The following is a 25,236-nucleotide window of genomic DNA, read 5'->3' on the forward strand; positions in this document are numbered from 1 at the left end:
TGCTGGGATTTGAACTCAGGACCTCTGGAAGAGCAGTTGGTGCTCTTAACCGCTGAGCCATCTATCTCTTCAGCCCGGATTTTTTTAACTATTAACCTTGGTGTTTTGTTATACATTTTACAGATTTTTTAATATACCCAATATGATTGCAAATCTTGAGGTACAGAAAGTTTTCATAATAGTCTTACAAATCTTGAGATAAGATTTATACCTTAGCAAAAGTTTTAGAGAGTTAAATCAGACCCAAAAGAGCACGAGACAAGCAGCCATGGTTCCTGCTGGGAGTAGTCTGTGCCTTCCTTTTCTGCTCTCTTCTCTGCCACACAGGTGGATCGCCTGATACAGGGCAGAGATGATAGAAAAACCTTTAAATGAGCATTCTTGGTTCTAGGAGAGGAGCCAACTTTTTAAACTGGCTTAGTTAAAGGCCAACTCCAGAGCCCGCTTTTAATTAAAGAAGGCCAGCAGAAAACAATAGTCTAATGCCAATCATATCTAAAAGATACCTGAATCCCTGTAAAACTGAATCCGGTGAGCTAAGAAACAAGGGATACTAAGGGAGTTTTTGAGCCCTGGCTATTGACAGAGGATGCTACAGGGGGAGCCTTGAGATTCACCAGCCAGCAAGGAGTGTGTGCTGGCTGCTGACCTACTCCTTTGCTTTCTCCCCCTCCTGCTAGGTCTTGTTGGGAGCCGACTTTAGTAGAAAGCGGCTAGATCAACTTTGCAGCCATCTGGAACCGTATACCCTGATGAAAGACTTGGTTTTCAAAAGCCTATAACAGCTGAAGCACACTCTGATAAATATCTTGTTTATCCCACATAGCTTGTTTTGCTGTTTAGTGACCTCAGCTGTATGGTGTATGTGGTAAAGTGTTTTCACCTGTGGTCTCTTGTTTGTGCTTATAAATACCCAGGATTTCCTTGTAAAGGGTGGTGTAGTAGTGGAGTAGGGTGCTATAGTGTGTGGTGTAGTGGTGGTGTAGTAGAGTAGGAATTGTGTGTGTTGAAGACAGTAAAGGAGACTTGACTACAGATCCTCTGGGTTGTTTTCCATTCTTCACATTCCTCTCCCTTCTTCCCCCCCACTCTCTTGCTAGAACCCGACTTGTGGACAGAGAGGGCCGCAACAGTTTTGGCACCCGAACGTGGGGCTAGTGCGGAAGCAAGAAGGTCTGACCCCTACTTTGCAACAAACTTACAGATCTATTAACTGTAACTTAAAAGGACATTTACACAGCGTGGCCGGGAGACCAGACAAAACAAAACAGGGCTTGAGGAGAACAGAGAAAGAACAGAGAGGAGAACAGAGAAAGCTTGAATTTAGGGAACAGGGAATCTCTTTCCATTTCTCCAACAGCTCACAGTATTTGTTTTTTTTTTAAGATTTATTTATTTTATAAATATATGAGTACACTGTAGCTGTCTTCAGACACACTAGAAGAGGGCATCGGATCCCATTACACATGGTTGTGAGCCACCATGTGGTTGCTGGGAATTGAACTCAGGACCGCTGGAAGAACAGTCCGTGCTCTTAACCACTGAGCCATCCCTCCATCCCTGCTTACAGTATTTGGAAAGATTCAATACTGGGGTCTAGGGTCCATTAGGCAGCCATTTGGACTGATCATCTAAGGGGTATTGAGGCCAAATTTTGTTGCAAAGATTAGCACTCTTGTCCCCCTTCAAGTCAGGTGTTAGGTATGGAGGATGGAGGCTTCCTAAGATGCATTCCAAAGGAGAATGAGAGGACATGAAGGCATCGTTCCCGTGGATGGGGGAGGAGTAGAAAAAATGTCACTGCAGCCTGTAGCCGGGGACATCTCCAGGACTCTGGAAGGACCAGAGTAAGACACAAGCCATTCAATGGATCATAACCTCACCTTAATGAGAGTCAGATACTTAGCCTGGCTAAGCTCAAGGAGGGACTCAGTGCTTGGTACCAGGGCTTTCATGGAGACCAGAAGGTGAGGACAAGAACCAAGCTCTAGGGGTGGGCCACAACAAACCTCACACATGAGATTTATTGGGAAACCACAGAGGGATGGCTGCCTCTGCTGAGGTGAGAGGCAGAGAACCGAGTAGTAGGCAGACTTGTATAGGGTTTCTTGAGGGTGGAGTTTTCGAGGCTGGAGGTTTCCAGGGTAGGGGATTGGTGGGATTTCAAGTCCTGAGCTTGGGGTGAGCTCAGGGATTGGTGGGATTTTTTCCCTTCCTCTCTCTTTCTCTCTCTCTCCCCCTCCTCCCCAGCCCTGCTTACTCTGGCCCAAAGGTTTTTTTTTATTTATGTATTATATGTAAGTACTGTAAGACACTGTAGCTGTCTTCAGACACCCCATAAGAGGGCATCAGATCTCATTACAGATGGTTGTGAGCCACCATGTAGTTGCTGGGATTTGAACTCAGGACCTCCAGAAGAACAGTCAGTGCTCTTAACTGCTGAACCATCTCTCCAGCCCAATTAGTAGGATTTTTGAGCTCAGGGATTGATGGGATTTCAAGCCCCAGAACTGAGCTTGGGCCTTTGACCCTACTGTCTGGCCTCGAACCCATAAAAATCCACCTGCCTCTGCCACCTTAGTCCTGGGATTAAAAGCTTGTGTCATCCTGGCCTTGAAAATTCTTTAACCAAAGATAAGCCCCAGGTTGGCCCCTGACCACCCTCAAATACTCTCTCATGGCCAAGCTGGGCTTCCCTCTCCTGCTTCTTTTCCATTGAGTGGATGTATCTCTTGACAGTGGGCATAGAGAGGCTGGAGAGATGGCTCAGTGGTTAAGAGCACTGACTGCTCTTCCAGAGGTCCTGAGTTCAATTCCCAGTAACCACATGGTGGTTCACAACAATCGGTAATGGTATCTGGTGCCCTCTTCTGGTGTGCATGAAGGTAGCCTACAACAGTGTGGTCATACACGTAAAATAAATAAGTAAATCTTTAAACAGACAAACCCGGGGAGCCCAGCACTCTCTTTCTACTATCCACAGACTGGTCCTTGGCCCTGGGCCTTAGAGACGTCTCCAAAGAAGGGATTGGCCTGAATCTGAGGCAGTGAATTAAAGCAAGACTAGGAAGCAGGGGCGAGTCTCCCCGAGTGTCTTCCCAGGTGGAGGGTGGGGTGCTTTTTACTCCTGGACCTAAAGGGTCCTAAAGAGACTTAAAGGGTAGATGCCCACAGGCATCTAGAGAACGTTACCATCAGAGCCCTTAAGGGGCTGTCCTCCTGAAGGGGCCTCTTCCCCCCACCCCCTCATGTGTGGGAGAGATCAATACTAAGGCTGCTGCTCCCCCTCTGCAGTCTGGCCACCCCCCAGGCACAGATGGTGTCACACCTGCTCTGTCCTGTCCCTGCGGTAAAATGCCTGACACTGTAAAAGAAGGAATAGTCGATCCATCCTGAAGACCATTGATCTGCATCAAAAGGCAGATGCTGGTTCAGGCTGGTCCAGGGACCCCGATGTGAGCAGCACTGCTGTGCTGGCTCCCCCGTGTCAGTCGGACCTAAGCTAGAGTCCTCAGAGAGGAGGGAACCCTAACTGAGAAAATGCCTCTTGAAGATGGGGCTGCAGCCAGGCCTGTAATGAATGGTTGATGGGGGCAGACCCAGGTGGGTGGGGTCGCTCCTGGGCTCCATAAGAAGGAGCAAGCCAGTAAGCTCTACTCCCTCCTGAACCCGTATCAGCTCCTGCCTACACGCTCTGGCCCTGTTGGAGTTTCTTCCCTACCTAGAAGTATAAGCTGAAATAAACCCTTCCCCCCCCCAGCAAGTTGCTTTGGCCATGAGGTTTCACCACAGCAATAGTAACCCTAATGGTGCAGCTGCCCAGTCTGTCTCTCCTTTTTCTCAGTCTGGAACTCCAGCTCATGGGACTGTGATGCCCACACTCGGGGTGGGTCTTCTCTGTGCTGCTAAACCTTTATGGAAATACTTGACACATCCAGAGGTGTATTCTCATGGGTTTCAGTGGTCTGCAGGATCCTGTGTGGGAATTATTCTCTCTCCCTCTTTCCCCATCTCCCCCATACTCTTCCCCTCTCCCCTCCCTCTTTCTGTTTTTCTTCTAGGTCCAGAGGACAACATATAAGGCCAATCATATAAGGGCTGCACCCACCAAGAGGTGAGAGGAGGAACGGCCTTGGTTGAGATGGTGCTCCCTTGAAGGTATCTGTGGAGCTGGGCATTGAGGGATGAATAGGAGTTTGCTAAGTAACATTGGAAGGAAGGTGTGCTCCAGGCAAGGCATCTCAAGGAAGGTGACCGTGGAGTTACAGGGTGAACAAAGAACACTTGGAGGTGAACTAACAGTTGTGTGTGAAAACAGCTGTGGGGACAGAATGGTGGGAAGGGTATTGTGGTGGACCAAGAGGCCCCTGGACAGAGAAGGCTGGTACAGATCTGTTGGGATTGGATCAGCATAGGGTCAGATGGGTGTGAGCACTGGCGAGTTGGAAAGCCTCTAGCTTATGGAGATTTACTGGACCAACGGGGGCCTGTGGGAGAGAGTGAGGAGAAGAAGCCTCGACCAGCCTGGAGTCTCTGGGCCACACTGCCTGGGGGACAGGGCTCAGAACTCTGGCTGGGCAGATGGGTTTCAGGTAGCATATGGATCTCCTGGACACAAGCCTAGTGCAGCCTTTATTCCTTCTTTTCAGGGTCTGGGACCTCAATAATGTATATAAATCAACCAAGTCTCCACATGGGGTCTGTCCGGAACAGTGGAGTAGAGCTGGCAGGAACCAGGTACCCTCTCTTCCTGTCTTGAGCCTTGGATACAGTAACTTCTCCTGGCTTCTTCAGTGCAAGCCAGTCTGCCCTACATGGCCACAAGGATCACAACCAGGTCCAGCTGATGTCATGGAGGAACATCCAGAAGCGATTGCAAAGAAGATATCCCACAAAATCACGGTGGCAGCGACATGCATGCGGAGTGGCGGTAGATGCAGGGGTAGGAAAAGGAGCTCTGGCCAAAGCGAGGCTTGCCAGTGGGGTGAGACGTGGCCTCAAAACCCTCAACAATAGGCCACACTCCAGTCTTCCTCACTTTTCACTCAGCCTTCCATGGGCCAGCGAGCTCCCAGGACACTCCTAACTCCCCCAGGACTCTGTTTAGGCGATAACACAAAGATCCCCGGCCCCGCCCTGTCACTTTACTCTGGCCCTGCCTGGCATCCTTAATAACACACTCTTGAGGCTATCCAGGTCCACCTACATGTGCTGTCACTCATCTTTAGCCCTGCCCATGCTGTCACTCAGCCTTAGCCCTGCCCAGACCCCGCCCTGGCTCCGCCCCATCACACACGTGCCATCCCTTGGCCTGCTCCCCAAGCACTTGTGCTGTCACTCAGCCCAGTGCTCTCAGCGTGGGGGTAGAAGCGCCACTGCCCGTCCCACTGGCCGCCCAGTCCTTGGCTCTTCCGCCGCTGCCCCAATGGGTTCTGCTCTGTTCTTCGCCCTCGGGCTGCTTGCCCAGGTAAGCTTCTGAACCCTGTGGCATCCCTTCCTCTAGCTGTTGGGCTAGCTTTCCTGGGACCACTGGTCTGGAGTGTCTTTGGGGGAACCTGAGAGCTGCGGCCTGCAGTGTCCAGGGTGGGCCACACTCTCTGATGTATTGTAGGAAGGGGTGTTCTGTGTTTAGGGGCTTCCAGGGGGAGTGACTGACCTGCACACCAGTAAAATGGTTCAGGACTGGAGAGCATCTCTGAGGCACCCGAGCAGCCATCGGACTGTCCCCTCAGTCTGGAAGTGTACCACGAGTGCCTCCTGGAGCCTCCCAGAGCCTAAGGGTGGCCAGTCTTGAGAGATCTTTGTATGCCAGAGAATGAGGCAGAGAGAAGGGACAGGAAGTCCCAGCATCTGTGGAACGTACGCCCCTGGTTGGTCTTGGTGATGCCTGAGTCTTTCTCTGCCCAATGGTCCTGGAGTGGCTGCAACTCTTCCCTTCAGGACCTAGGAATCCAGAGAAAGTAACTCCAGGCCAGAGCAGAGCAACACAGACTCAGTTTACGCTGCCTTTGACCTGAGCAGGCCAGCGGCTGTGCCTGGATCCACCTGGATATGTAGTGACCTGTGGTCCCCAGGATCATCCAGTCTCTAGTACCCTGTCTTAACATGGCACAAGGAAGGGTGGGTAAAGCCCAGGTCCCCAGTTTTTCCTGCTGTTGGCATTCCCCAGATAGGCTGCTGAATGGTCCTGGACTGGCCCAGATGGGGATGTAGATTCTGTGGTCCCTGCCAGGGTCCCCTACCACAGAGATGGGCAATGAGGTCGTGGCCAGCCTCTGGGCCCCAGAGGCAACAGGTGGCAAGCACAAAGGATTGCTGTGTATGGAGAGTAGTCAGCCAGCACTGCATGTGTGTGTAGTGGGGGGTCCCTCCCTTCCGGGAACACACTTCAGGACTTTCTTGGTCCCCTCAAATTCCCACAAGCCTTGCAGCTCAGCTCAAGTTTCAGTTCTTGGCAGCTGACGGGAGCCTGACCAGAAAGACCCTCTAGCAGCTGGCCCTGGGGCATCAGTCCTAGTCTCCAACCACCAACACTCCGGCCTTGGGGGCCCACATTCTTTTACGTGGGTACAGCTGCTAGGCTACTTAAGACCCAGCACCCCTCCAGACCTTACATAGAACCCCAGTCTTGTGCATAATGTCCTGACCGATCAGAGGCCCCTCCATACCCTGGGTTGGGATCCACTCCACACTGGCTACAATAACAGCACTGGGTACCAGCACCCCCAAAGACTGGAGGATAGGTAGTGTTGGGTAGCATTCTTCTTCCCCTCCCTCCCCAAGCCTCCCCTCTCTGTTGCACTAGGGCAACTGCACAATACCCCTCCTCCAGGCATCTGGAGGCCCCAGCAGTCAGGTGGGGGCAAGGACACGCCCCCAAGCCTGGCCTTCTGAACTTACTTTACAGCAGCACTCAAATTAGCTCCAGTGCAAGGGGATCTTTTCCTACCCCCCAAATGTACCCCTCCCCCCAGCTTTCTCGCTTCTGTCTGCTCTTGTCCACACACCGGGGTCCTGAGGCTGCCGTCTGGTCCTTCCTGCTTCCTCACTGGGCTTTTCCCTGGCCACCCTGGCCCAGCAGCTCTGTCTGGGGCTCCTCCGTTTGCGGTTGGAAGTGGGTTGTGCATGGATTCACACCTCGCTCCATCGCCTCCCTATGGAGGTTCCCCCTGGAGTCTGAGTTTCCCCAAACTCCAAGGCAGCACCAGAGGGTTGGATTATATTTTAAACTGGTCCCCACCAGGCCTCAAATTCTGGCTGCCCAGGAAGATCACAAGTTCATGATCAGCCAGGGCAATTTACTAATACCTTGCCTCAAAAGAAAAATAAAAGCAGCCAGAGATACAGCCAGTAGAAGACTTGCTAAGTATGCTTGAGACGTAGGGTCTAATCCCAGTATCATCCACACACGTTAGCACTGGTACTCATAAAGATGACCCCCTCAGCCCCTTTGTCTAGGAACCAATGAAGCCACATGGCGTCTGAAAGAAAGATGGGTGGCAACAGTATTTTGGGGGACTAGTCACTGATGTTGGGAAAGGGTCTCATCTCTAGCAGGTCCAGCCTGCAGCCTGCAGTGACTCAGGCTGGAGGCAGGGTGCTCATGGTCTGAGCTCTGTACCCAGCCTGTGCTGGCAGGCAGGCAGGACCAGTCTGATCGGCAGGAACAGCTGCCTGTCTGCCCCCTCCTCATTCTCCCCTGATGACTGCAGCAGCTGGACAGGGTGGTCCCACAGTGGGAATGTGGGCCACCCTAGGCCAGGCCAACAGCTGGACTCATTCCTGACATGCTGGCTGTCCAGGAATGAGGTGGCCGTGGATTCCAGCCTGTGGGAGCTGCGCAGGCCTGAGAAGCCTGTGGGAAGTCAAAGCAGGGGCTTCCTGCCCTCCACCCAAAGGCTGTTAGCTCTGCTAAGATGGAACAGACTCCTTGGCCTTGTGGCTAGGGCACTTGTGTCTTCCCAGTCAGTCCCCTCTCCCTGTCACCAGAACCTCTGCCCAGGGTCAGTGCAGGGAAGTGCACCAGCGCCAGACAGCTTTCTCCTTGGCCACTAGCAATGGATGATGCTATTCCTGTTGGTAAATCTCCTGCCTGGCCAAAGCACATACTGCATGCATAGCAGGACCCTGGTCCCCCTCAACTCTTTGGGGTTGGGAGGGGGTCAGGAAAGACCCCAGAGGGTAGTTGGCTGAGGAGTATGGGTTCAGAACACTGGCTTCAGATGTCTAGAACTTTCCAACTTTTGTCTGGGTTGGTCCTTGGCCAAGAGCAGGCCTGGGATGAGGTGAAGCATATTGGGTATATACTGTGGGAAGACTCTGTAACTGGTATGGGGAACAGAGGAGTGAACCGTGTAGGAACATCTTCCACAAAATCACCTTCCAGGTGCCTCGTCCTTGTCCTCTGTCCTGGATATAGGGAGCCTGTGAGCCAGCTGTGGCCATGTGGCTTTGTCCTAAACACCAGGTGTCCTAGCTTCCCAAGGAGGCCCCTAGCCTTGCCTCCCGCCTGCCACGTCTTCTGGGAAGTGGGCAGGGTGAGAGACCATGGGTTAGGCTACACAAATGCCTCCCAAGAGCCGGAAGTTGGCTGTGGCCTGCCCATTGGGCGCCCACTCATACCCCTGCAGCCTCTGATCTGGGCACGGGGCCCTGCTAAGACATTGTGGTTCTGTGACCTCGTGAACTTGGGTTGTGGACAGGCCAGGGACCCAAGGTTCCCAGGCCCTGCCTTGACCACACCCAGTGAGTGCCAAGCCCGTGGGCACTGGCTGGGGCAGCTGATGGAGGCAGCAGGACTAGGAGGTGGGAGGAAGTTCTTCCCAGGCCATGGGGGCTTCAAAGGGCCTGGGAATCCCATTCTCAACAGGCCTTCCCAAGGCAGGGCAGACACTACAGATGACATCAGCCCGGCATGCCTTCTGGTGCCAACTGTGGGCAAATGGCTCAGCCTCTCTAGACACGTCTCGGGGCTATAAGAAAGGTGCTTCCCTTCTCCCAGGCTTCGGTGTCACAAAGAGCCCTAGATCCCAACCCACACGCTATCCTGAGGGGAGGAAGACAGAGCCAGACGTCCTCCAAAGCAGCCCCTCGGGTGCATCTGAGTCTGCCACCAAGCTCGGGCAAAAAGTCCCTGTGTCCATGGAGGCTGTGTCCCAGGTTCTCCATGCCAGGCAGACAGGTGTGTGCCTGGTAGGGACACTGCCCTGACCTAGAAGTGTCTCTGCATGCTGGCCTTGGCAGGTTCTAAGGCCAAGGTGCCATCTGTGAGGACAGAAATGCCCAGGCAGGACTCCGGTCCCTCCACACTTACCCTGCTGTCTTGAACAGGGTCCTCTGCTCTCTGGACTCTAGAACTAAGTGGGTGACAGGACTTTACTGCAGCTGGCCTCTGCTGCCAGGAGCGGCTGTGTGTGGAGTAGGTGGCTGAGGTCCTCACTGGTAGGATGGAAACAAGGGGCTCCCGGCGTGGTGACTCAGTCGGGCTGGGAAACGGCAAACAACAGAGATGGCGCCAAAGGCTTTGATCTCAAAGCAGGTTATATGCAGGTGCCCACAGGGCCAGTACCTTCCTGAGCCTTGGCCATCCAAGTGTGCTGCAGGAAGAGATGTGGAGAGGCCAAAATCTAAGTGGCCCCCTGGCTGGCTGGCTGCTCTTTTTCTGCTGCTCTTAGAGCATTCCCTCACCCCCAGTCAGCCATTGTATTTCCCTCCTGTGACCGCCAGCCAGCCTCCATGGAGGCTCCACAGATCCAACTGAAGTAGAAGCCAGGGGGCCTGGGTAGGCAGCAGGCAAGTCCCCAAGGAGGGAAACTGGGAGAGAAGCTGTCCACTTTTCATGGAGTGAGCAGATGGGGGACCATTCGAGCCGCTGGGCTCTGGGGAGGAGGCGGTGCCCGTATGGCTCAGTCCCACCAGCCTCCCTGGATGTAAGTGCCATTCACACAACCTTATAATTTACAACATTTCTTTTTACGTGATTTGCCTGGTGTATGTGTAAGTGTATATACCACCATATAAATGCAGTACCGGACGAAGCCAGGAGACTGTGTCAGATATCGCCCCCAGGCCTGGAGTTACAACAGATGGCTGTTAGCCATCATGTGGGTTCTGGGAATCGAACCCTGGTTCTCTATAAAAGCAATAATTGCTTTTAAACATTGAGCCATCACTCCAGCCTCCATGTGACCTGCTGACAGAGAGAAACTGGCTACCTGCTTTCTGGTCCCTGCCAGGGACTTAGTTCCCTCGCTTGAGGAAACCCCATGTGGGGGTTTCCCTAGGTATGGACACACAGTGAACACTTAGCACGAAAGCTATGAGGGGATCTCCTTGGCGCTCCTGATTGCAGTCCTGCCTGTCATCCTGAGGGACGTAGTCAGGGGCAGGCTTCCCTCCAATAACCGTGGTGATACCGAGGAAATGATGGCATACTGACAGCTTGGGATCCATGCTGAGGCTGGGGCAGGCATACTCAATGCTGTGTTGGCATGTCTGTGTGCGGTGGCTCTGCCCTCCACCCTCCCAGCCCTCCTCTGTCCTGAGGACCACGCAGTGCTCGCCCCTCCACACGGGCAGCCCAAGAATCTGTCCTTGGAAGGAAGGATGGTGTGATCCCAAAGAGGAAGCTTTTCCAGGCACTTGCCTGCAGAGGGTACACGTGTACATATGAGACATAAGGCTGGAGAGCAGGCTCATCTTTGGCTACATGGTGAGTTTGAGGCCAACCTGGGCTATGTAAGTCATAAACAAACCACAAAGCAGAGAGCCGTCTGAGCTGAGGGCCGTTGGGAGTCTGAACCCTACCCACCCAGGGATCTGCTATTTTACTACAGCAGTCCCCACTGACGGTGACCCTTGCGTCTCAACCCATGCTAAGGCTAAGCATTGGTCTGATAGCTGGCATCTGGTACTGAGTACAGCAAAGGAAGCTGCTAGCCCTGAGTAGTCACCTGGATGAACTGCAATGAGACAGAAGGGTAAGCATGGCCCTGTTTCCTATCTTCTGAGACTGCAGCTGTGGACTCGACAGATTCAGAGGATAATAATGTCTAGAAAGCATCTCTCTGCAGGACAGAACCTCTAAAGAAGGAAGTTATTTAAAAAGAAGGCACATGGGGCTGGTGAGATGGCTCAGTGGTTAAGAGCACTGACTGCTCTTCCGGAGGTCCTGAGTTCAAATCCCAGCAACCCACACGGTGGCTCACAACCATCTGTAATGGGATCTGATGCCCTCTTACAGTGTGTCTGAAGACAGCTACAGTGTACTTACATATAATTAATAAATAGAAAACCTTTGGGCTGGATCGAGCAGGGGATGGAGCGAGTAGGGCCAGAGCAAGAGGGAAAAGGGAAGAGTGGGGGGAGAAGGTATGTACCAGGCAACAAGACAGTTCAGTGGGTAGGCAGGTAGTGGAGTTTGCTATCAAAGACCCAAGTGTGTTCCTAGAACCTACATTGCAGAAGGAGAGACCTGACTCCTGTAAGCTGCCCTCTGACCTCCATATTCGTGCTGCATGTATGTGTCTCTCCACCCCCAAGATAAACGTAAAGAAGAGGCATGTGAATGGCCCTGAGGTGGAGACTGAAATCTCCCAAGCTCTGCCCTTGGCTCAAGAAGGCCAGGCTAGCAAGGATTCTGAAGGATCAGCCCCTCTGCTGGCCCGGGACCCTCCTGTGGGCCTGGGGAAATGCAGCCAGGGATGGCTACAAATGTTAAGAGCATTTCCAAGCCTAGCAGTCCCTGTGTGCTAGAGCCTTCTGCAGCCAGCGCTTCCACAGACCAGGTGGTACCCTGTTCAGCATCCTGGAAGCATGAGGTTGCCCTAGGTTTTGTTCCTAGCCAGCAGGATGTGACCAGCATCCACACCCATGGCAGCCTCTGCCAGGCTGTGCTTTGCAGTGAGGACTCATTCAGAAATACAATGGAGCCAGTAATACAAGGGCATCCCCAGCGTCTTCAGAACACTGGTTCTTATCATCCCTCCAAATTAAGGAACAATTGGAGGGCAGGTCCCCTGGTGAGATGAAAACCACCTGAGAACTAGGACAGTACCTCAAGGTACTATCTAGTACCTAGTATCTGGCGCTGTGAGCATAAATGGGTAGTGGCAGTGGGTTTGGGCAGAATGGGTGTCCGCAGGGTTCCCTATGAGCTTAGAGGCTTCCCCTGTCTGAAGTCACACAATCCTGGACTCTCTCTCTCTCTCTCTCTCTCTCTCTCTCTCTCTCTCTCTCTCTCTCTCTGTTTTGGTTGGGGATCTTTTTGTTGTTGTTGTTTTTCAAAGATTTTTTTATTTGTTTTATTTAAGTACACTGCCACTGCCTTCAGACACACCAGAAGAGGGCATCAGATCCCCTTACAGATGGTTGTGAGCCACGTGGTTGCTGGGAATTGAACCCAGGACCTCTGGAAGAGCAGTCAATGCTCTTAACCACTGAGCCATCTCTCCAGCCCTATGTCTCTCTTTTAAATTACATTTATTTACTGTGGCAGGAGCATGTACGTATCACATGGAGGTCAGAATACAAGTTCTGAGAGTCAATTCTCTATCTACCATATGGCTTTTAGAGATGAGACTCAGGCTGTCCATCTTGGGAACAAGCATCTTTGTCCACTGAGCCAACACTGGTCCAGCATGTGTAGAGGTCACTGTCAACCTCCTGGGTGTGACAATAAAGAATGGAATATATTTCAAGAGTTCTGGGTTTCCAGAACTGAGATACAGTTATGAAAGTCATGTAGCGCATTGAATAGGTCATCCCTTTTCCCCAGCCAGCCTCTCAGTGGAGCCACACAGGAAGCCCTGTCTCTCCCTGTGCCCTGGAGCAGCCCTGGCTGTGGCCCAGCCCAGTCCCTGGCATCTGAAGGGCATGTCCTCCCTGGCCCTGCCCCATGCTATAGACTAGGCTGGCCAGCAAAGGAGACCACAGACACTAAGTCCCACTGTGCAAAGCAGCTTAGAGTTGCTCCTTGATGCCCAGAGTCGCCCGGGGCTCTGGAAGCGTGGGCATTCCTTCTGCAGTGCAATACTGAGAAGCTGGATGGGGTATCCTGAGCATGGCCCCTCTCTGTTCACACAGCTGACTACAGCAGAGGAGCCATCAACTCTTAGGCTCCCAAACCTGGTTTGTGGCCGTGTTTAAAATCAAGCCCCAGGCCTGGTGGCAGAGGGAGGTTTCTGACACAGGGTCTGCTGTGTGCATGGGTGCCCTGAGGATAGGGGATGTGTATTGGGTGAGGGTTGGACACAGATGCTTAGGGGCAGGACCCCTCCCCTCCCTAGTCCATTCTAATAAAAGCAGGCACTGTTACCATTAACGGGTGACATTCAAGCTATGAGGCTGAAGAGGGACACATGTCACCTCCCACTCTAACTCAGTGGCACCATTTTTGACTGAGTCCCTGGCCCCACCAGCTGCTGCCTGGGCACTTTCTTGAGCCCTGTTGGCACCTGACCTCTCAGGGACCCCAGGAAAAGTGCAGACCCTCACATTGCCTCCAACAACCCACTAAACAGTGTCGACAGTGGGGATCTGGTGACCCTGTGGACACAGCCTATATTCTGGGATCTAGACAAGGAAAAGAGACAGGCATGGGACATCCATATGGGAAGTTTGAGAGCTAAGCTCCCCAGGATGAGGCTATCCAAGCCCACATAGCCTGTACCCTGCAGGGTGACACCCCCAGGTGGTATAGGGGCCAAGCACAGTCATCCTAGTGCTCCTGTACCCTGTGTGATGGAACCCTATTTGTGTTTTAGAGCCTCGGCCTGTCCTGGGCAGTCCCTGAGCCTGAACCCAGCATCCTGTACCCCTGGCGCAGGGTATCAGCCTCAGGCCGTGTGAGGAGAGCCTGGGTCATCCCACCTATCAGTGTGTCTGAGAACCACAAACGCCTCCCCTACCCGCTTGTGCAGGTAAGAGGGGGGATAGGTTGTCCCCATAGGTTCCACCACTTCTTAAAGATCCTCTTAGATCTGGGGAAGCCCCATCTGCTGATAGGAGCTAGCCTAGAAAGGACTTTTTCACTTTGTGGGATAAAAACAGGGCCATAAGCACCTCGCTACTCCAGTGAGCATGCCCCCAGGCTATATGCCCCATGGAAGGTGTGCACTGCATCACCAGTACAGACATGTGATATGAGTATTCAGGCTTCTTCATCCTCAGAATAAAACTTGCTGCCAAGTCCCAGGGTGCCCTGCAGCTGGGCTACAGCTTAGGGGAGCAGCTTGTTAGTCTGCTCATCTAGTCGGGGTGAAACATGAAGGTATTGGGGTGCTCTCTGGCCCTCACAGAGCCCCACTTCTCCCCCACAGATCAAGTCTGACAAACAGCAGCTAGGCAGTGTCATCTACAGCATCCAGGGCCCTGGAGTGGATGAGGAGCCCCGAAATGTCTTCTCCATTGACAAGTTCACTGGGAGGGTGTACCTCAATGCCACGCTGGACCGTGAGAAGACCGACCGCTTCAGGGTAGGGCCTGGTGGGAAGCCAAACTGCTCAGACCTCTGTTCTCCACCTGACAGGCTCCAGGCCAGATGCTTCTGAAGCAGATCTGATCCTCATAAGACCCACATCAGAGGATTAGGTGTTTGGGATCATGTTACCACATAGCATAGGGCCACCTTGAGGCCATGAAGTAGGTGGCCTTTTGGAGGGCAGAGCACCGTTGTAACAGATGGGCTGACATGACAGCCAGTTCTCCTTGGATCCAGGTTCTGTTTGGTGGATAGGTGTGTCATGAAGAATTCCTGAATAGTGTTACTGTCCGCTGCGGGGATGATCTCTGAGGAGTGATTAACTAACACGGGGCCTCCACTACCATCACAGTGTTGGGGTTCAGGAAGAGATGTGCGAGTCACAAGGTGTGCACAAGGCCAAGAGACGAGCCTGGGACCTCCTTTATCTGCCAGGCTTACCAAGCATCTAAAGGCCCTGGTTTCCATCCCCAACATGGATAAATAAGTAAATAGAGCTTTCAATAGTATTACAGGCATATGACACTTAGAAGGCTCAGGAGGATCATGAGTTCAAACCCAGCCTCAACTACATAGCAGAAACCTGTCACAAGAATAAAACGAAGCAAAACCTGTAGAAGCCTTATGTAGCCAGGACCCTGTTGACTGCATCCTGGCCCAAGATAGGACAGCTTTCTACCTCCTCTTTCTCAGGGGCCAAGATTTCTTTTACATCCTCAAGAGATTCTTCCAAACTTAAGAGGCTGCTACGCCATTCTTCTAGAGGAACCCATTAGATGATTTTCTTTTTTTAAGTGTGACTCGCAGTGTCTTGCAGTGTATCTCTACACTTGAATTTGCTGTCTCTCTGTCTCTGCCTTCCAAGTGCTTGCCATTCTCTGAAAAGAAGCAGGTTTAAAATGTTGTAATCTCATGTGAAACCCTGTTCCAAAAAGGTAAAATGAATTAAGCCAGGCATGGTATGGGCAGATCAATGTGAGTTCAAGGCTAGCCTGGTCTACACAGTGAGTTCCAGGACACTACGGCTCACAGAGAGATCCTGTCTAAAAAATATTGTTTTAAATTAAAAATTAAGAAAGTAAAATGAATGAATTTGACAGGAGCCAAAATCCACAGAGAAAGGGAGATAAACCTTAGTGAGAGCATTACTGCATCCACACAACGATGCAGTGAGTGTCCTGGCAGCCAAGGGAAGAGAGGAAAGTTGGAACCTGTGTTCCAGGAGAAAGCAGGCTCTATTCAGAGAAAGGGTGCATGCCCGCTGCACACACTCTAGCCCATGTGTTCCTCACCTGTGTCAGCCTTTGCTGTTCCTTCTGTATGGCTTTAGGAGCCACAGAGACATTGTTCACCCTCTGTTTGTTCAGCTAAGGGCCTTTGCGCTGGACTTGGGTGGCTCTACCCTGGAGGACCCCACGGACCTGGAGATCGTTGTGGTGGATCAAAATGACAACCGGCCAGTCTTCCTACAGGATGTGTTCAGAGGCCGCATCCTGGAGGGTGCCATCCCAGGTGAGGTGGGCATGCAGCCCCATCCAGGGGGTGGGCCTTGAGGTGATCCAAGTCCCAGAATTCCCCACAACCAAAGGATTAGAGATATAGCCTCCCCTCCCCAACCAGTGCACTTGCCTGGCATGCCAGCTTCCTCCCTAGCACTGCAGGATTGGCAAGTCGAAGGTCATCAGAAAGGTCGGGTGTAAGAAAGCCATCTCTCACACTTCTCCTGTCAAAATTAATTTGATCTGCACAGAGAGGCTTCCCGGTGGCTGTGTGTTCCAGCTGTTTCATGGTGGTGAACCTTGCGTGATATGAGGCTTAGCATTTCAGTGGAGCCGTCAGCCCTACTCAGTGTGTCCGTCCACAGGCCATGAGCTCGCTCTAGTGTGGTTTTATGCCCCAAAGAAAACTCCATGGCCTGGGGCAATGCCTCCTCTGGCTGCTGCTTCAGGTGCAGTCTGGTCTCAGTCTCCCCAGCCTGTTGTGGTGGCACATGCCTGTGAACCTTGCACCTGGGAAATGGAGACTGATTTAGTTACCTAACCAATCTGAGGCTGGCTTTGACTACTTGAGACACTGGTACCTCTTCAGTCAGGCTGGGCAGGGCCCGGCAGGACACTGTGCCCATCCACCCTCCATTTCTTATTGCCTGTACCCAGTGTGTGTGTTCAAACCTGGCCTAAGCAAGAGCTTCAGGGAGCCCAAAGCACACAAACAGAGTCTTGCCTGGTTTGCCACTCGGGCTCATTCCATTCCGTCTCATTTATTCATGTTGCAAGACCTCACTGAGGGTGTACGTTTACTTACCTTTCCTGTGACCTGACTTCAGACTTACGGAGAAGTCTGAAACAATTCCTACTGCCCACTGCTGGGAGACGAGACTCAGTTTAACCTGTTTCTGTCTTTCACTCAGCTGCTTGGTTCTAGACCGGATGCTGGACATTGTCTGTCAGCGGTGTCTGAGAACTCTCTGCAGTTACCGAAGTCAGGAAATCAGTGTGCATACCGCCCAGTGTGGCGGCTACATCAGTGTGCATACCGCCCAGTGTGGCGGCTACATCAGTGTGCATACCGCCCAGTGTGGCGACTCCTGACTGAGCTTGGCCAGCTTTAACTTCTGTAACAATGGGTTTGTAAGGACAGAGGACAGTTGGGTCAGGTGTTCTAGTCCCACAGCCTTTCCTTCCTTCTCTTTACCAGACTCTTCTTTCTACCTCATCTCTCCTGTGTGCCTCCAACCTCACTAGGCTTGGTCCAGTGCTTGGTCCTTACAGTCCCATGGAGCCGCCCGCCTGGCCTGGGGCTGCTCATCTGTATAGCAGGGAGGGGTTGGTGTAGGTGGACATGTGCAGAGCGGGGCTGGCTTGACCTCAGCTCCCCCGCAGTCATGGTTCTTGGGTGTTTCCAGCTCTCTGTGCCCAGCCAGCATGCCCAAGGGTTTTCTGTCTCCCTGCCCTTCAAGACCCTGGAGGTGGCCTCAGCTCTACTCCTACCCTTTGCAGTGGGCAGGAGAAACCTGGCACCAGGGCAAAGATACTCTCTCACAGTCCCAGCCCAGACTGCATGTCTCTCAGTATGCCTCAAGCTTCCCCTGCCAGCTTCAGTCCTTATGGGGTGCTTGTGGCACTTGTTAGTGCCACAGTGATAGGCTAGGACTGGCCCCCCCCAAGCACTGTCCTCTAGGGCCCATCTCTGTGTGTGTGTGAAACATTTATCTTCTTCTGGGTAGACTTGTAGTGTTCTATTTCTTATTTTTATTATTTTGTGTGTACGAGTGTCTGTGCACCATATGCATGACAGTTGCTTTGAGACCAGAAGAGGCCACCAGATCTCTTGGGACTAAAGTTATGAATGGTGAATTGCCACGTGCGTGCTAGAGATCAAACCCGGGTCCTCTGGAAGAAGAGTTAGTGTTCTTAACTTCTGAGCCATTGCTCCAATCCCTGGAATTACGATCCTTGCTGCCTGCGGGTAGCACCTTGGAGGATGCTGGGTACCTGCTTTGCTCTGTACCTGTTTGTCTGTGTGTCCTTTACCTCAGCTGGCGTCTGTCTGAGGACCCCAGTGTGTTTACTGCTTTGAGCTGGGACCTTAGGTCCACGTGCTGACCCAGCATGTGGTAAGAAGGTGCGTCGGTTCTCAGCTGAAAGCTCACTGCCGTGAAAGGTCCTGCAATGCTTTACCTTCCATAGGCAAGGCAGCGGGAGTTCCCTGGACTTGAGGCTGGTATAGACACCGCAAGCCCCCGTGACCTAAATGGTACGGAGAGCAGGCTGCCTTCTCCGAGGTCACAGTGTCAGACCTAGGAGATCTGTGCACACTGGGAGCACTCCACACCAACTGGGTTGCCTCGGCACAGCCACCCCGTGGTGGTTAACCACATTTCTCTCTGTTACCCTCAGGCACCTTCGTCACTAGGGCTGAGGCCACAGATGCTGATGATCCAGAGACAGACAACGCAGCCCTCAGGTTCTCCATCCTGGAGCAGGGTAGCCCCGAGTTCTTCAGCATCGACGAGCACACTGGAGAGATCCGCACGGTGCAAGTGGGCTTGGACCGTGAGGTGAGGCAGCACCATGGACAGCTGGGGGGGGGCCTGGGGACCAGTTCTTCACATCTTGTCTCCTCAGGCCTCAGGGCTCCTCACAGGTGGGGAGGGGCCTTCCCACCTCTCTGTGGTCATTTCAGTCCAGTCCTTCCTTGCTGCTGCTGTAACACACACACACCCCTCAGCCCCACAAGCAAGTCACTTATGCCTGGGAGATGCCTCTGAAGCTCTCCTGTGCAGCTGCACCTGGGTATCCCTATCCCTGCCACCGAGCTGGCTCCGCCAGCCAGGAATCTGCTTTCTGCTGCCCCTAACGTCTGACATTTCCGGTACCACAACTGACCCCTTGCTCACTCACAGGCTGGGGTGGGGGCAGACCCCATAAGGGGTAAGCCTGTAGGTGGCTTTGCTGTTATCCTAAAATGGTTGTCTCTAGGCATCATATCTTCTAAGACATGTCACTTTGTCCCCAGGTGGCAGCTGTGTATAACCTGACCTTGCAGGTGGCAGACATGTCGGGAGATGGCCTCACCGCCACAGCCTCGGCCATCATCTCCATAGATGACATCAATGACAATGCCCCCGAGTTCACCAAGGATGAGGTGCCACCTCTTCCCGCCCCCATCAGCTTAGGGCTACCTTCTGTCTGTGGGTTTCAGGAGGGGACTCTTGAGAGGAGGGCGGTGCCTGAGTAGGGAGCATGACACAGGGATACATGTGAGGTTCCTTAGAGAAGAGCAGCTCCGTGGTCCTCAGCCCAGAGTAAGTCTCCTGGGCCCTTGCTGTGTGAGGAGAATAGCTGGTCCAATATCCAGGAGCAGCTCCAGCAGGTGGGGTCTGTGGCCCTGGAAACCAGTGAGATATGCTGTGGTGAGCAACGGCGTTAAGCCAGAAGCAGGAAGGTATCCCGAGCCACAGGGCTAGGCATTCTAATGTGCCTGCCGGTGAGTAACGGGCTGGGATCTCCCAGTTCTTTATGGAGGCTGCAGAGGCTGTCAGTGGAGTGGACGTGGGACGGCTTGAGGTGGAGGACAAGGACCTGCCCGGTTCCCCTAACTGGGTGGCCAGGTTCACCATCCTGGAAGGTGATCCTGACGGGCAGTTCAAGATCTACACAGACCCCAAGACCAACGAAGGTGTGCTGTCCGTGGTCAAGGTGAGCCCTGTCCCTATCATGTGCATTCCCTCAGCTAGAATCTGTCACAGGTGTCTTCCTGTGGCAGCTTGAGCTGCCCTGGATTCCTTCCTGGTGGGGCTGTGCTAGGCGACCTCCTGTGGCAAGGGTATGGGACAGACTGGGTGCTGACTGCAGGTATCTGGCCAGACTGGGCAGTAGGAAACAGCCACAGGATGCCATTGCTACAGCCTGCTCCCTCCTGATTAGGGTGGTCCAAATTTCAAGTAAAACTGCACCAGCATGGTCCCCACTCCTACCAGAGGAAGAGCTGCCAGACACACAGACACACAGACACACACACACACACATACTCACTCACTATACACATATACATACACACACATACACACACACTGTCTTAATCAGGGTTTCTATTCCTGCACAAACATCATGACCAAGAAGCAAGCTGGGGAGGAAAGGGTTTATTCAGCTTACACTTCCACATTGCTGTTCATCACCAAAGGAAGTCAGGACTGGAACTCAAGCAGGTCAGGAAGCAGGAGCTGATGCAGAGGTCTTGGAGGGATGTTACTTACTGGCTTGCTTCCCCTGGCTTGCTCAGCTTGCTTTCTTATAGAACCCAGGACCACCAGCCCAGGGATGGCACCACCCACAATGGGCCCTCCCCCCTTGATCACTAATTGAGAAAATGCCTTACAGCTGGATCTCATGGAGGCATTTCCTCAAGGGAGGCTCCTTTCTCTGTAATAACTCCAGCTTGTATCAAGTTGACACACAAAACCAGCCAGTACACACACATATTCACATTCACCACATACACTCACACATACATGACAGCAACATATGTAGATGTATTTGTCTATTGGTGCATTTGAAGATTTATTGCAAGAAACTGGTCAGACAGTTGAGGTAGGCTGGAACTCTTGAGGGAGAAGTTTTTACGCGATGCTCTGGAAACCTGCCTAGTGGAGGACACCATGAGCCAGACCCTCTGTAGAGCATCAGCTGGCACATCCACTGCCCAGCTATGTACAAAGACACAGGAAAGTATCACACCCAACAAACCTGTTAGAGCTCATCTTGTCACCCATTAATATTTGAGCCTTGCAAAGTTTTTATTATGTCAAGGTTTAAAAGGAGGGAAGGAAAGACGGGCTCTCTGGATAAACTCGGGCAAAGGCTCTTAACACTTGGCATTTCAGCTGTCTCTGTCACTCTCCTACAGCCCCTGGACTACGAGAGCCGTGAACAGTACGAGCTCAGAGTGTCTGTACAGAACGAGGCCCCGCTGCAGGCAGCTGCCCCTCAGGCCCGGCGAGGCCAGACCAGGGTCAGTGTGTGGGTTCAGGACACCAATGAGGCTCCAGTGTTTCCAGAGAACCCACTGAGGACGAGCATAGCTGAAGGAGCCCCACCGGGCACCTCGGTGGCCACCTTCTCTGCCAGAGATCCTGACACAGAACAGCTGCAGAGAATCAGGTGGGGTGTGGTCTTGAGGGTTCAGGAGGAGGGGGTCAGTGGCCCCACTACTGCCGAGGGTGTCTCTGGCCATTGGTGGACAGCCCTGAGGATACACACTCAGGGTATTGAGTCCCTCAGATACCCCTGTGTGTGTGGAATGACCATACCCACGGGGCAGGACTGGGCTCCCACAGGGCACATAGTCCAAGACTGTTCTCAGGCAGCCTCTGATTATTATCTGTCCTTTGTCTTGGGTCCTTGTTTCTGCAGAGAGCTCTAAAGCTTTATGTTTACCACCAGTCCCAAGTGTGGCACAGTGTTCCACATATCTCTGTGGCACCAGCTCTGAGCAAGGCAGAATACAGACCGCCAGCTACTGAGGGGCAGCAGCACAGCTCATGTGTGGTTGCGTTAATAACCAGCTTGGGGTGGTGGTAGCTGGCAAGATGGCTCAGTGGGGTGCCACCAAGCCTGCCCACCTAAGTTCATTTCCTGGAACCCACCTGGTTGGAGGAGAGGCTCAATTCCCCCATGTCCTTTGATCTCTTGTATGTCACGGTGCTCATACATGTGCACACATGTGCAAATAAATAAATGTATAAAATATTAAAATATAAAATGAAAATATTTTTTAAAAAAAGTTAGCTCGGGGCCGGAGGCCTCAAAGGCTGAAGGCTGGCCAACCACAGTTGACATATGGGTGTGTATGTGATAATATGTTTGTATATATGATATGCAACCCCATGTCTGGGCATCTTGGGGGAGCCTCATCCCTCTCCTCCCCTCCCTACCAATAGCTACTCCAAGGACTATGACCCAGAAGACTGGCTGCAAGTGGACGGGGCCACAGGCAGGATTCAGACCCAGCGAGTGCTGAGCCCTGCCTCACCCTTCTTGAAGGATGGCTGGTACAGGGCCATCATCCTAGCCCTGGACAATGGTGAGGGCAAACAGGTGGTGTCCTTGTCCCACTGCCCACTGCCCACTGCTCCCCTAAGTGGACTGACAGGGTAGGGTGTGGGTGGGGCTTGAGCTTATTAGCTCTCCCTTGCTTCCAGCCGTGCCTCCCAGCACAGCAACGGGCACCCTGTCCATTGAGATCTTAGAAGTCAACGACCACGCCCCTGCACTGGCCCCTCCTCCATCTGGCAGTCTGTGCAGTGAACCAGACCAGGGCCCTGGCCTCCTCTTGGGTGCCACGGATGAGGACCTGCCCCCGCACGGGGCCCCCTTCCACTTCCAGCTGAACCCCAGAGTACCAGATCTCAGCCGGAACTGGAGCCTCAGCCAGATTAACGGTGCGCTCCCCCATTCCCCCTCTCACCCCCCTATATCCCCCCCCCCAACCCTGGGACCTAAGAGATAGGCCGATAGAATGTATCGCCATGACTACATCCTCGGGCAGGGCTGGGATTAGTTTCCACAGTACCCAATGGATAGATGGGGAAACTGATACCCAATGACTCAGGTACTCTCTGGGCGGGAGCGGGGTTACCCTGGAGCTTCTGCTGACCACGCTGTGGTACGCCTTCTGCAGTGAGCCATGCACGCTTGCGGCTCCGACATCAGGCCTCTGAAGGCCTGCATCGCCTGAGCCTGCTGCTCCAGGACTCTGGGGAGCCGCCCCAGCAGCGAGAGCAAACGCTGAACGTTACCGTGTGTCGTTGTGGAACGGATGGCACTTGCCTGCCCGGGGCCGCTGCGCTGCGAGGAGGAGGTGTAGGCGTCAGCTTGGGTGCACTGGTCATTGTGCTGGCCAGCACCGTGGTCCTGCTCGGTGAGTGAAGGTCCTCGGTCCCACCCTCTGTCCTAGGTGCCTTCCTCCCCCTCCGTCCTTTAAGCGCCCACACTCCAGCCAGTCTCTTGGGCTTCCAGTTCTCATCCTGCTTGCTGCGCTCAGAACACGGTTCCGGGGGCAGTCTCGGGGCAAGAGTCTGTTGCATGGGCTACAAGAGGATCTTCGGGACAACATCCTTAACTACGATGAGCAAGGAGGCGGGGAGGAGGACCAGGTAAGGAGAGAGGAGTGGTGGTTTAGACACACGGAACCCTAGGAAGGGGTCCCCAGAATCCCCAGCAGCCTCCTAGAAGGTCCTCTGGCAATCAGCAGGTCCCTTCTCTGACCTTAGCTGTTTACTGTGCACGCAGGATGCTTACGACATAAACCAGCTGCGCCACCCAGTGGAACCGAGGGCCACCAGCCGCTCTTTGGGCAGGCCGCCCCTGCGCAGGGATGCTCCTTACAGCTATGTGCCACAGACACATCGAGTGCTTCCCACCAGCCCATCTGATATCGCCAACTTCATCAGTGATGTAGGTGCCCTGGGGGTTGGGGGGGGAGGGTTGATCACAGAATGGGGCACATGCATGCTTGTATGCACACATGCACATGTGCATGAACATACCCACGTCCACCCTGCTTCCAGTCCCCATGCTACAGAATGTCAGGGGGTGAGCTCACCAGCAGGACCCTGGCTGAGCCTTAGGGAAGTCTCAGAGGGTGAGTGAGCAGGTTGGCCAGGGACTTTTCAAACCCTATGGGTAGGAGTGAAACCTTAGCAGCCACATGGCCAGAGGCGGCCAGCCAGCACTGGCCTTAACAGTTCTGTTTCCTGTCCCTCTGGGGCGCGTACCCTTGCACGGTTTACTTTGTGTTTACTATGATGAGGTAGGAGCAGCACTTGCATTGACGCCATCTGGACAAAGTGTCACCTTGAATACCGCATTTGTGACTACTGTCTACCCAAAGATGATCGGGGGGGGGGGGGGGGGGAGGTGGCTGAGTCCATCCTATATTGACAAGCCTGCCCACACAGCCCAGAGAAAGCTCTCAGCAAACTAGGGGCATCCTTGGGAATGTTAATTCTAGTGCAGGTACTGGTCATAAGATGACTGGGTACCAATGGAGATACTGCCTCTGTAGGGGGCCAGATGCTTATGGAAAGGTGCTTGAGAAGCTGGGGGTGGGCGGGAGGAAGAGTTGCTATGACAGGAGACAGCTTCTCCCCACCCTGAAGGGGAAAGGCTGAAAGAAGTAGAACCTTCTCTGCCAGCCCATTCTGCACAGGGAGATAGATGTTCTGCATGCCCATCCATCTTAAGAGAGGTTTCCTTCTGTGGCAATGCCCAAGGCAGAGTTATCCCTGCCTATGGCTGAGCACCAGAGGGCTCCCGGCTTGCTTGAGTGGTCCTGAGGTCTGTGGGACTTTTCCACAGGGCTTGGAGGCTGCAGACAGTGACCCCAGCGTGCCTCCCTATGACACTGCTCTCATCTATGACTACGAGGGCGATGGCTCTGTAGCAGGGACACTGAGTTCCATCCTATCCAGCCTGGGAGATGAAGACCAGGACTATGACTACCTCCGGGACTGGGGTCCCCGCTTTGCTCGGCTGGCAGACATGTATGGGCATCAGTGAGGGCCAGAGCCAGGGGCAGGTGTCCTGTGTGGACATGCCCACTTGGCCCAACCACGGGGGCTCTCTCCTGGGACATGCACCCAGAAACCCTATGAAGACCAACAGCATGGCCCATCCGAGGCAGAGGTCATCTCTGTGAGCTCCAGGGAACGACTGAGTCAGGGGTGGTGGGAGAACCTGGAGCATGGGCTAGGCAGCCAGAGGGAGCACTCTCTCGCTGGAGTGCAGAAGCCACCTTCAGTCACCCTGCTAGGACTCATCCCATCCTTGTGTCCCAGTTGTGACCCTTGCCTCTGTATGAAAGCAGGCGTCTAAGGAGTGTATTGGAATTAAAGACACACTGTTCAGTGGACCACGGGTGCCCAGTGCCACTCTCACCACAGAAGGTGTAGTGGTCCCTGTCCCAGGTCTATCCTGGGAAGGGACCTCAGGGCTCTGCTCAGCACAGTTGGTGGGAGTAAGGGGCGGCAGGCATAGAACTGGTGAGTTCAGAGCGTGTGTGTGTGTGTGTGTGTGTGTGTGTGTGTGTGTGTGTATGTGCATATGTGCACATGCATGGGAGGAGAGGCATGAATGAGGTCCCCCCTAGGCCCTCAGTTTAGAGAAGGTGGCCTGAGGTCTACCTTTGTCCTTATCCAAGTGGATCTGTCCGAGGAGGTCACCAAGCACCCCTTACTTTTCCTGCTGATTCCCGGT

General features: G+C 53.4%; 1 protein-coding gene across 2 annotated transcripts; it reads left to right on the top strand.

The window, feature by feature from the left end:
- Positions 1-5,305: 5,305 nt before the first annotated feature.
- Cdh15 (cadherin 15) lies at positions 5,306-24,892 on the top strand. 2 transcript variants are annotated; one of them, XM_034522816.2, is made up of 14 exons: positions 5,307-5,467; positions 13,764-13,919; positions 14,319-14,474; positions 15,847-15,991; positions 18,379-18,539; positions 18,998-19,126; positions 19,495-19,680; positions 20,888-21,141; positions 21,921-22,063; positions 22,182-22,421; positions 22,661-22,900; positions 22,999-23,135; positions 23,272-23,436; positions 24,340-24,892. In XM_034522816.2, the coding sequence occupies exons 1-14, from the start codon at positions 5,426-5,428 to the stop codon at positions 24,538-24,540; spliced, it is 2,355 nt and encodes a 784-aa protein (XP_034378707.1). In that variant the 5' UTR covers positions 5,307-5,425; the 3' UTR covers positions 24,541-24,892. The 2 variants fall into 2 exon arrangements, with proteins under 2 accessions (XP_076772118.1, XP_034378707.1); XM_076916003.1 differs by lacking the exon at positions 14,319-14,474 and having other exon boundaries at positions 5,306-5,467.
- Positions 24,893-25,236: the final 344 nt, after the last annotated feature.

The sequence above is a fragment of the Arvicanthis niloticus genome, chromosome 18 (assembly GCF_011762505.2).
Source record: "Arvicanthis niloticus isolate mArvNil1 chromosome 18, mArvNil1.pat.X, whole genome shotgun sequence".
NCBI classification, from domain to species: domain Eukaryota; kingdom Metazoa; phylum Chordata; class Mammalia; order Rodentia; family Muridae; genus Arvicanthis; species Arvicanthis niloticus.

Excerpts from the sequence above, each read along its gene's own strand:
- Cdh15 (XM_034522816.2), top strand. The coding sequence starts at position 5,426 with ATGGGTTCTGCTCTGTTCTTCGCCCTCGGGCTGCTTGCCCAG. Across the intron at positions 5,468-13,763 it reads CCCTCGGGCTGCTTGCCCAG|AGCCTCGGCCTGTCCTGGGC; the intron begins GTAAGCTTCTGA and ends TTTGTGTTTTAG. Across the intron at positions 15,992-18,378 it reads CCTGGAGGGTGCCATCCCAG|GCACCTTCGTCACTAGGGCT; the intron begins GTGAGGTGGGCA and ends TGTTACCCTCAG.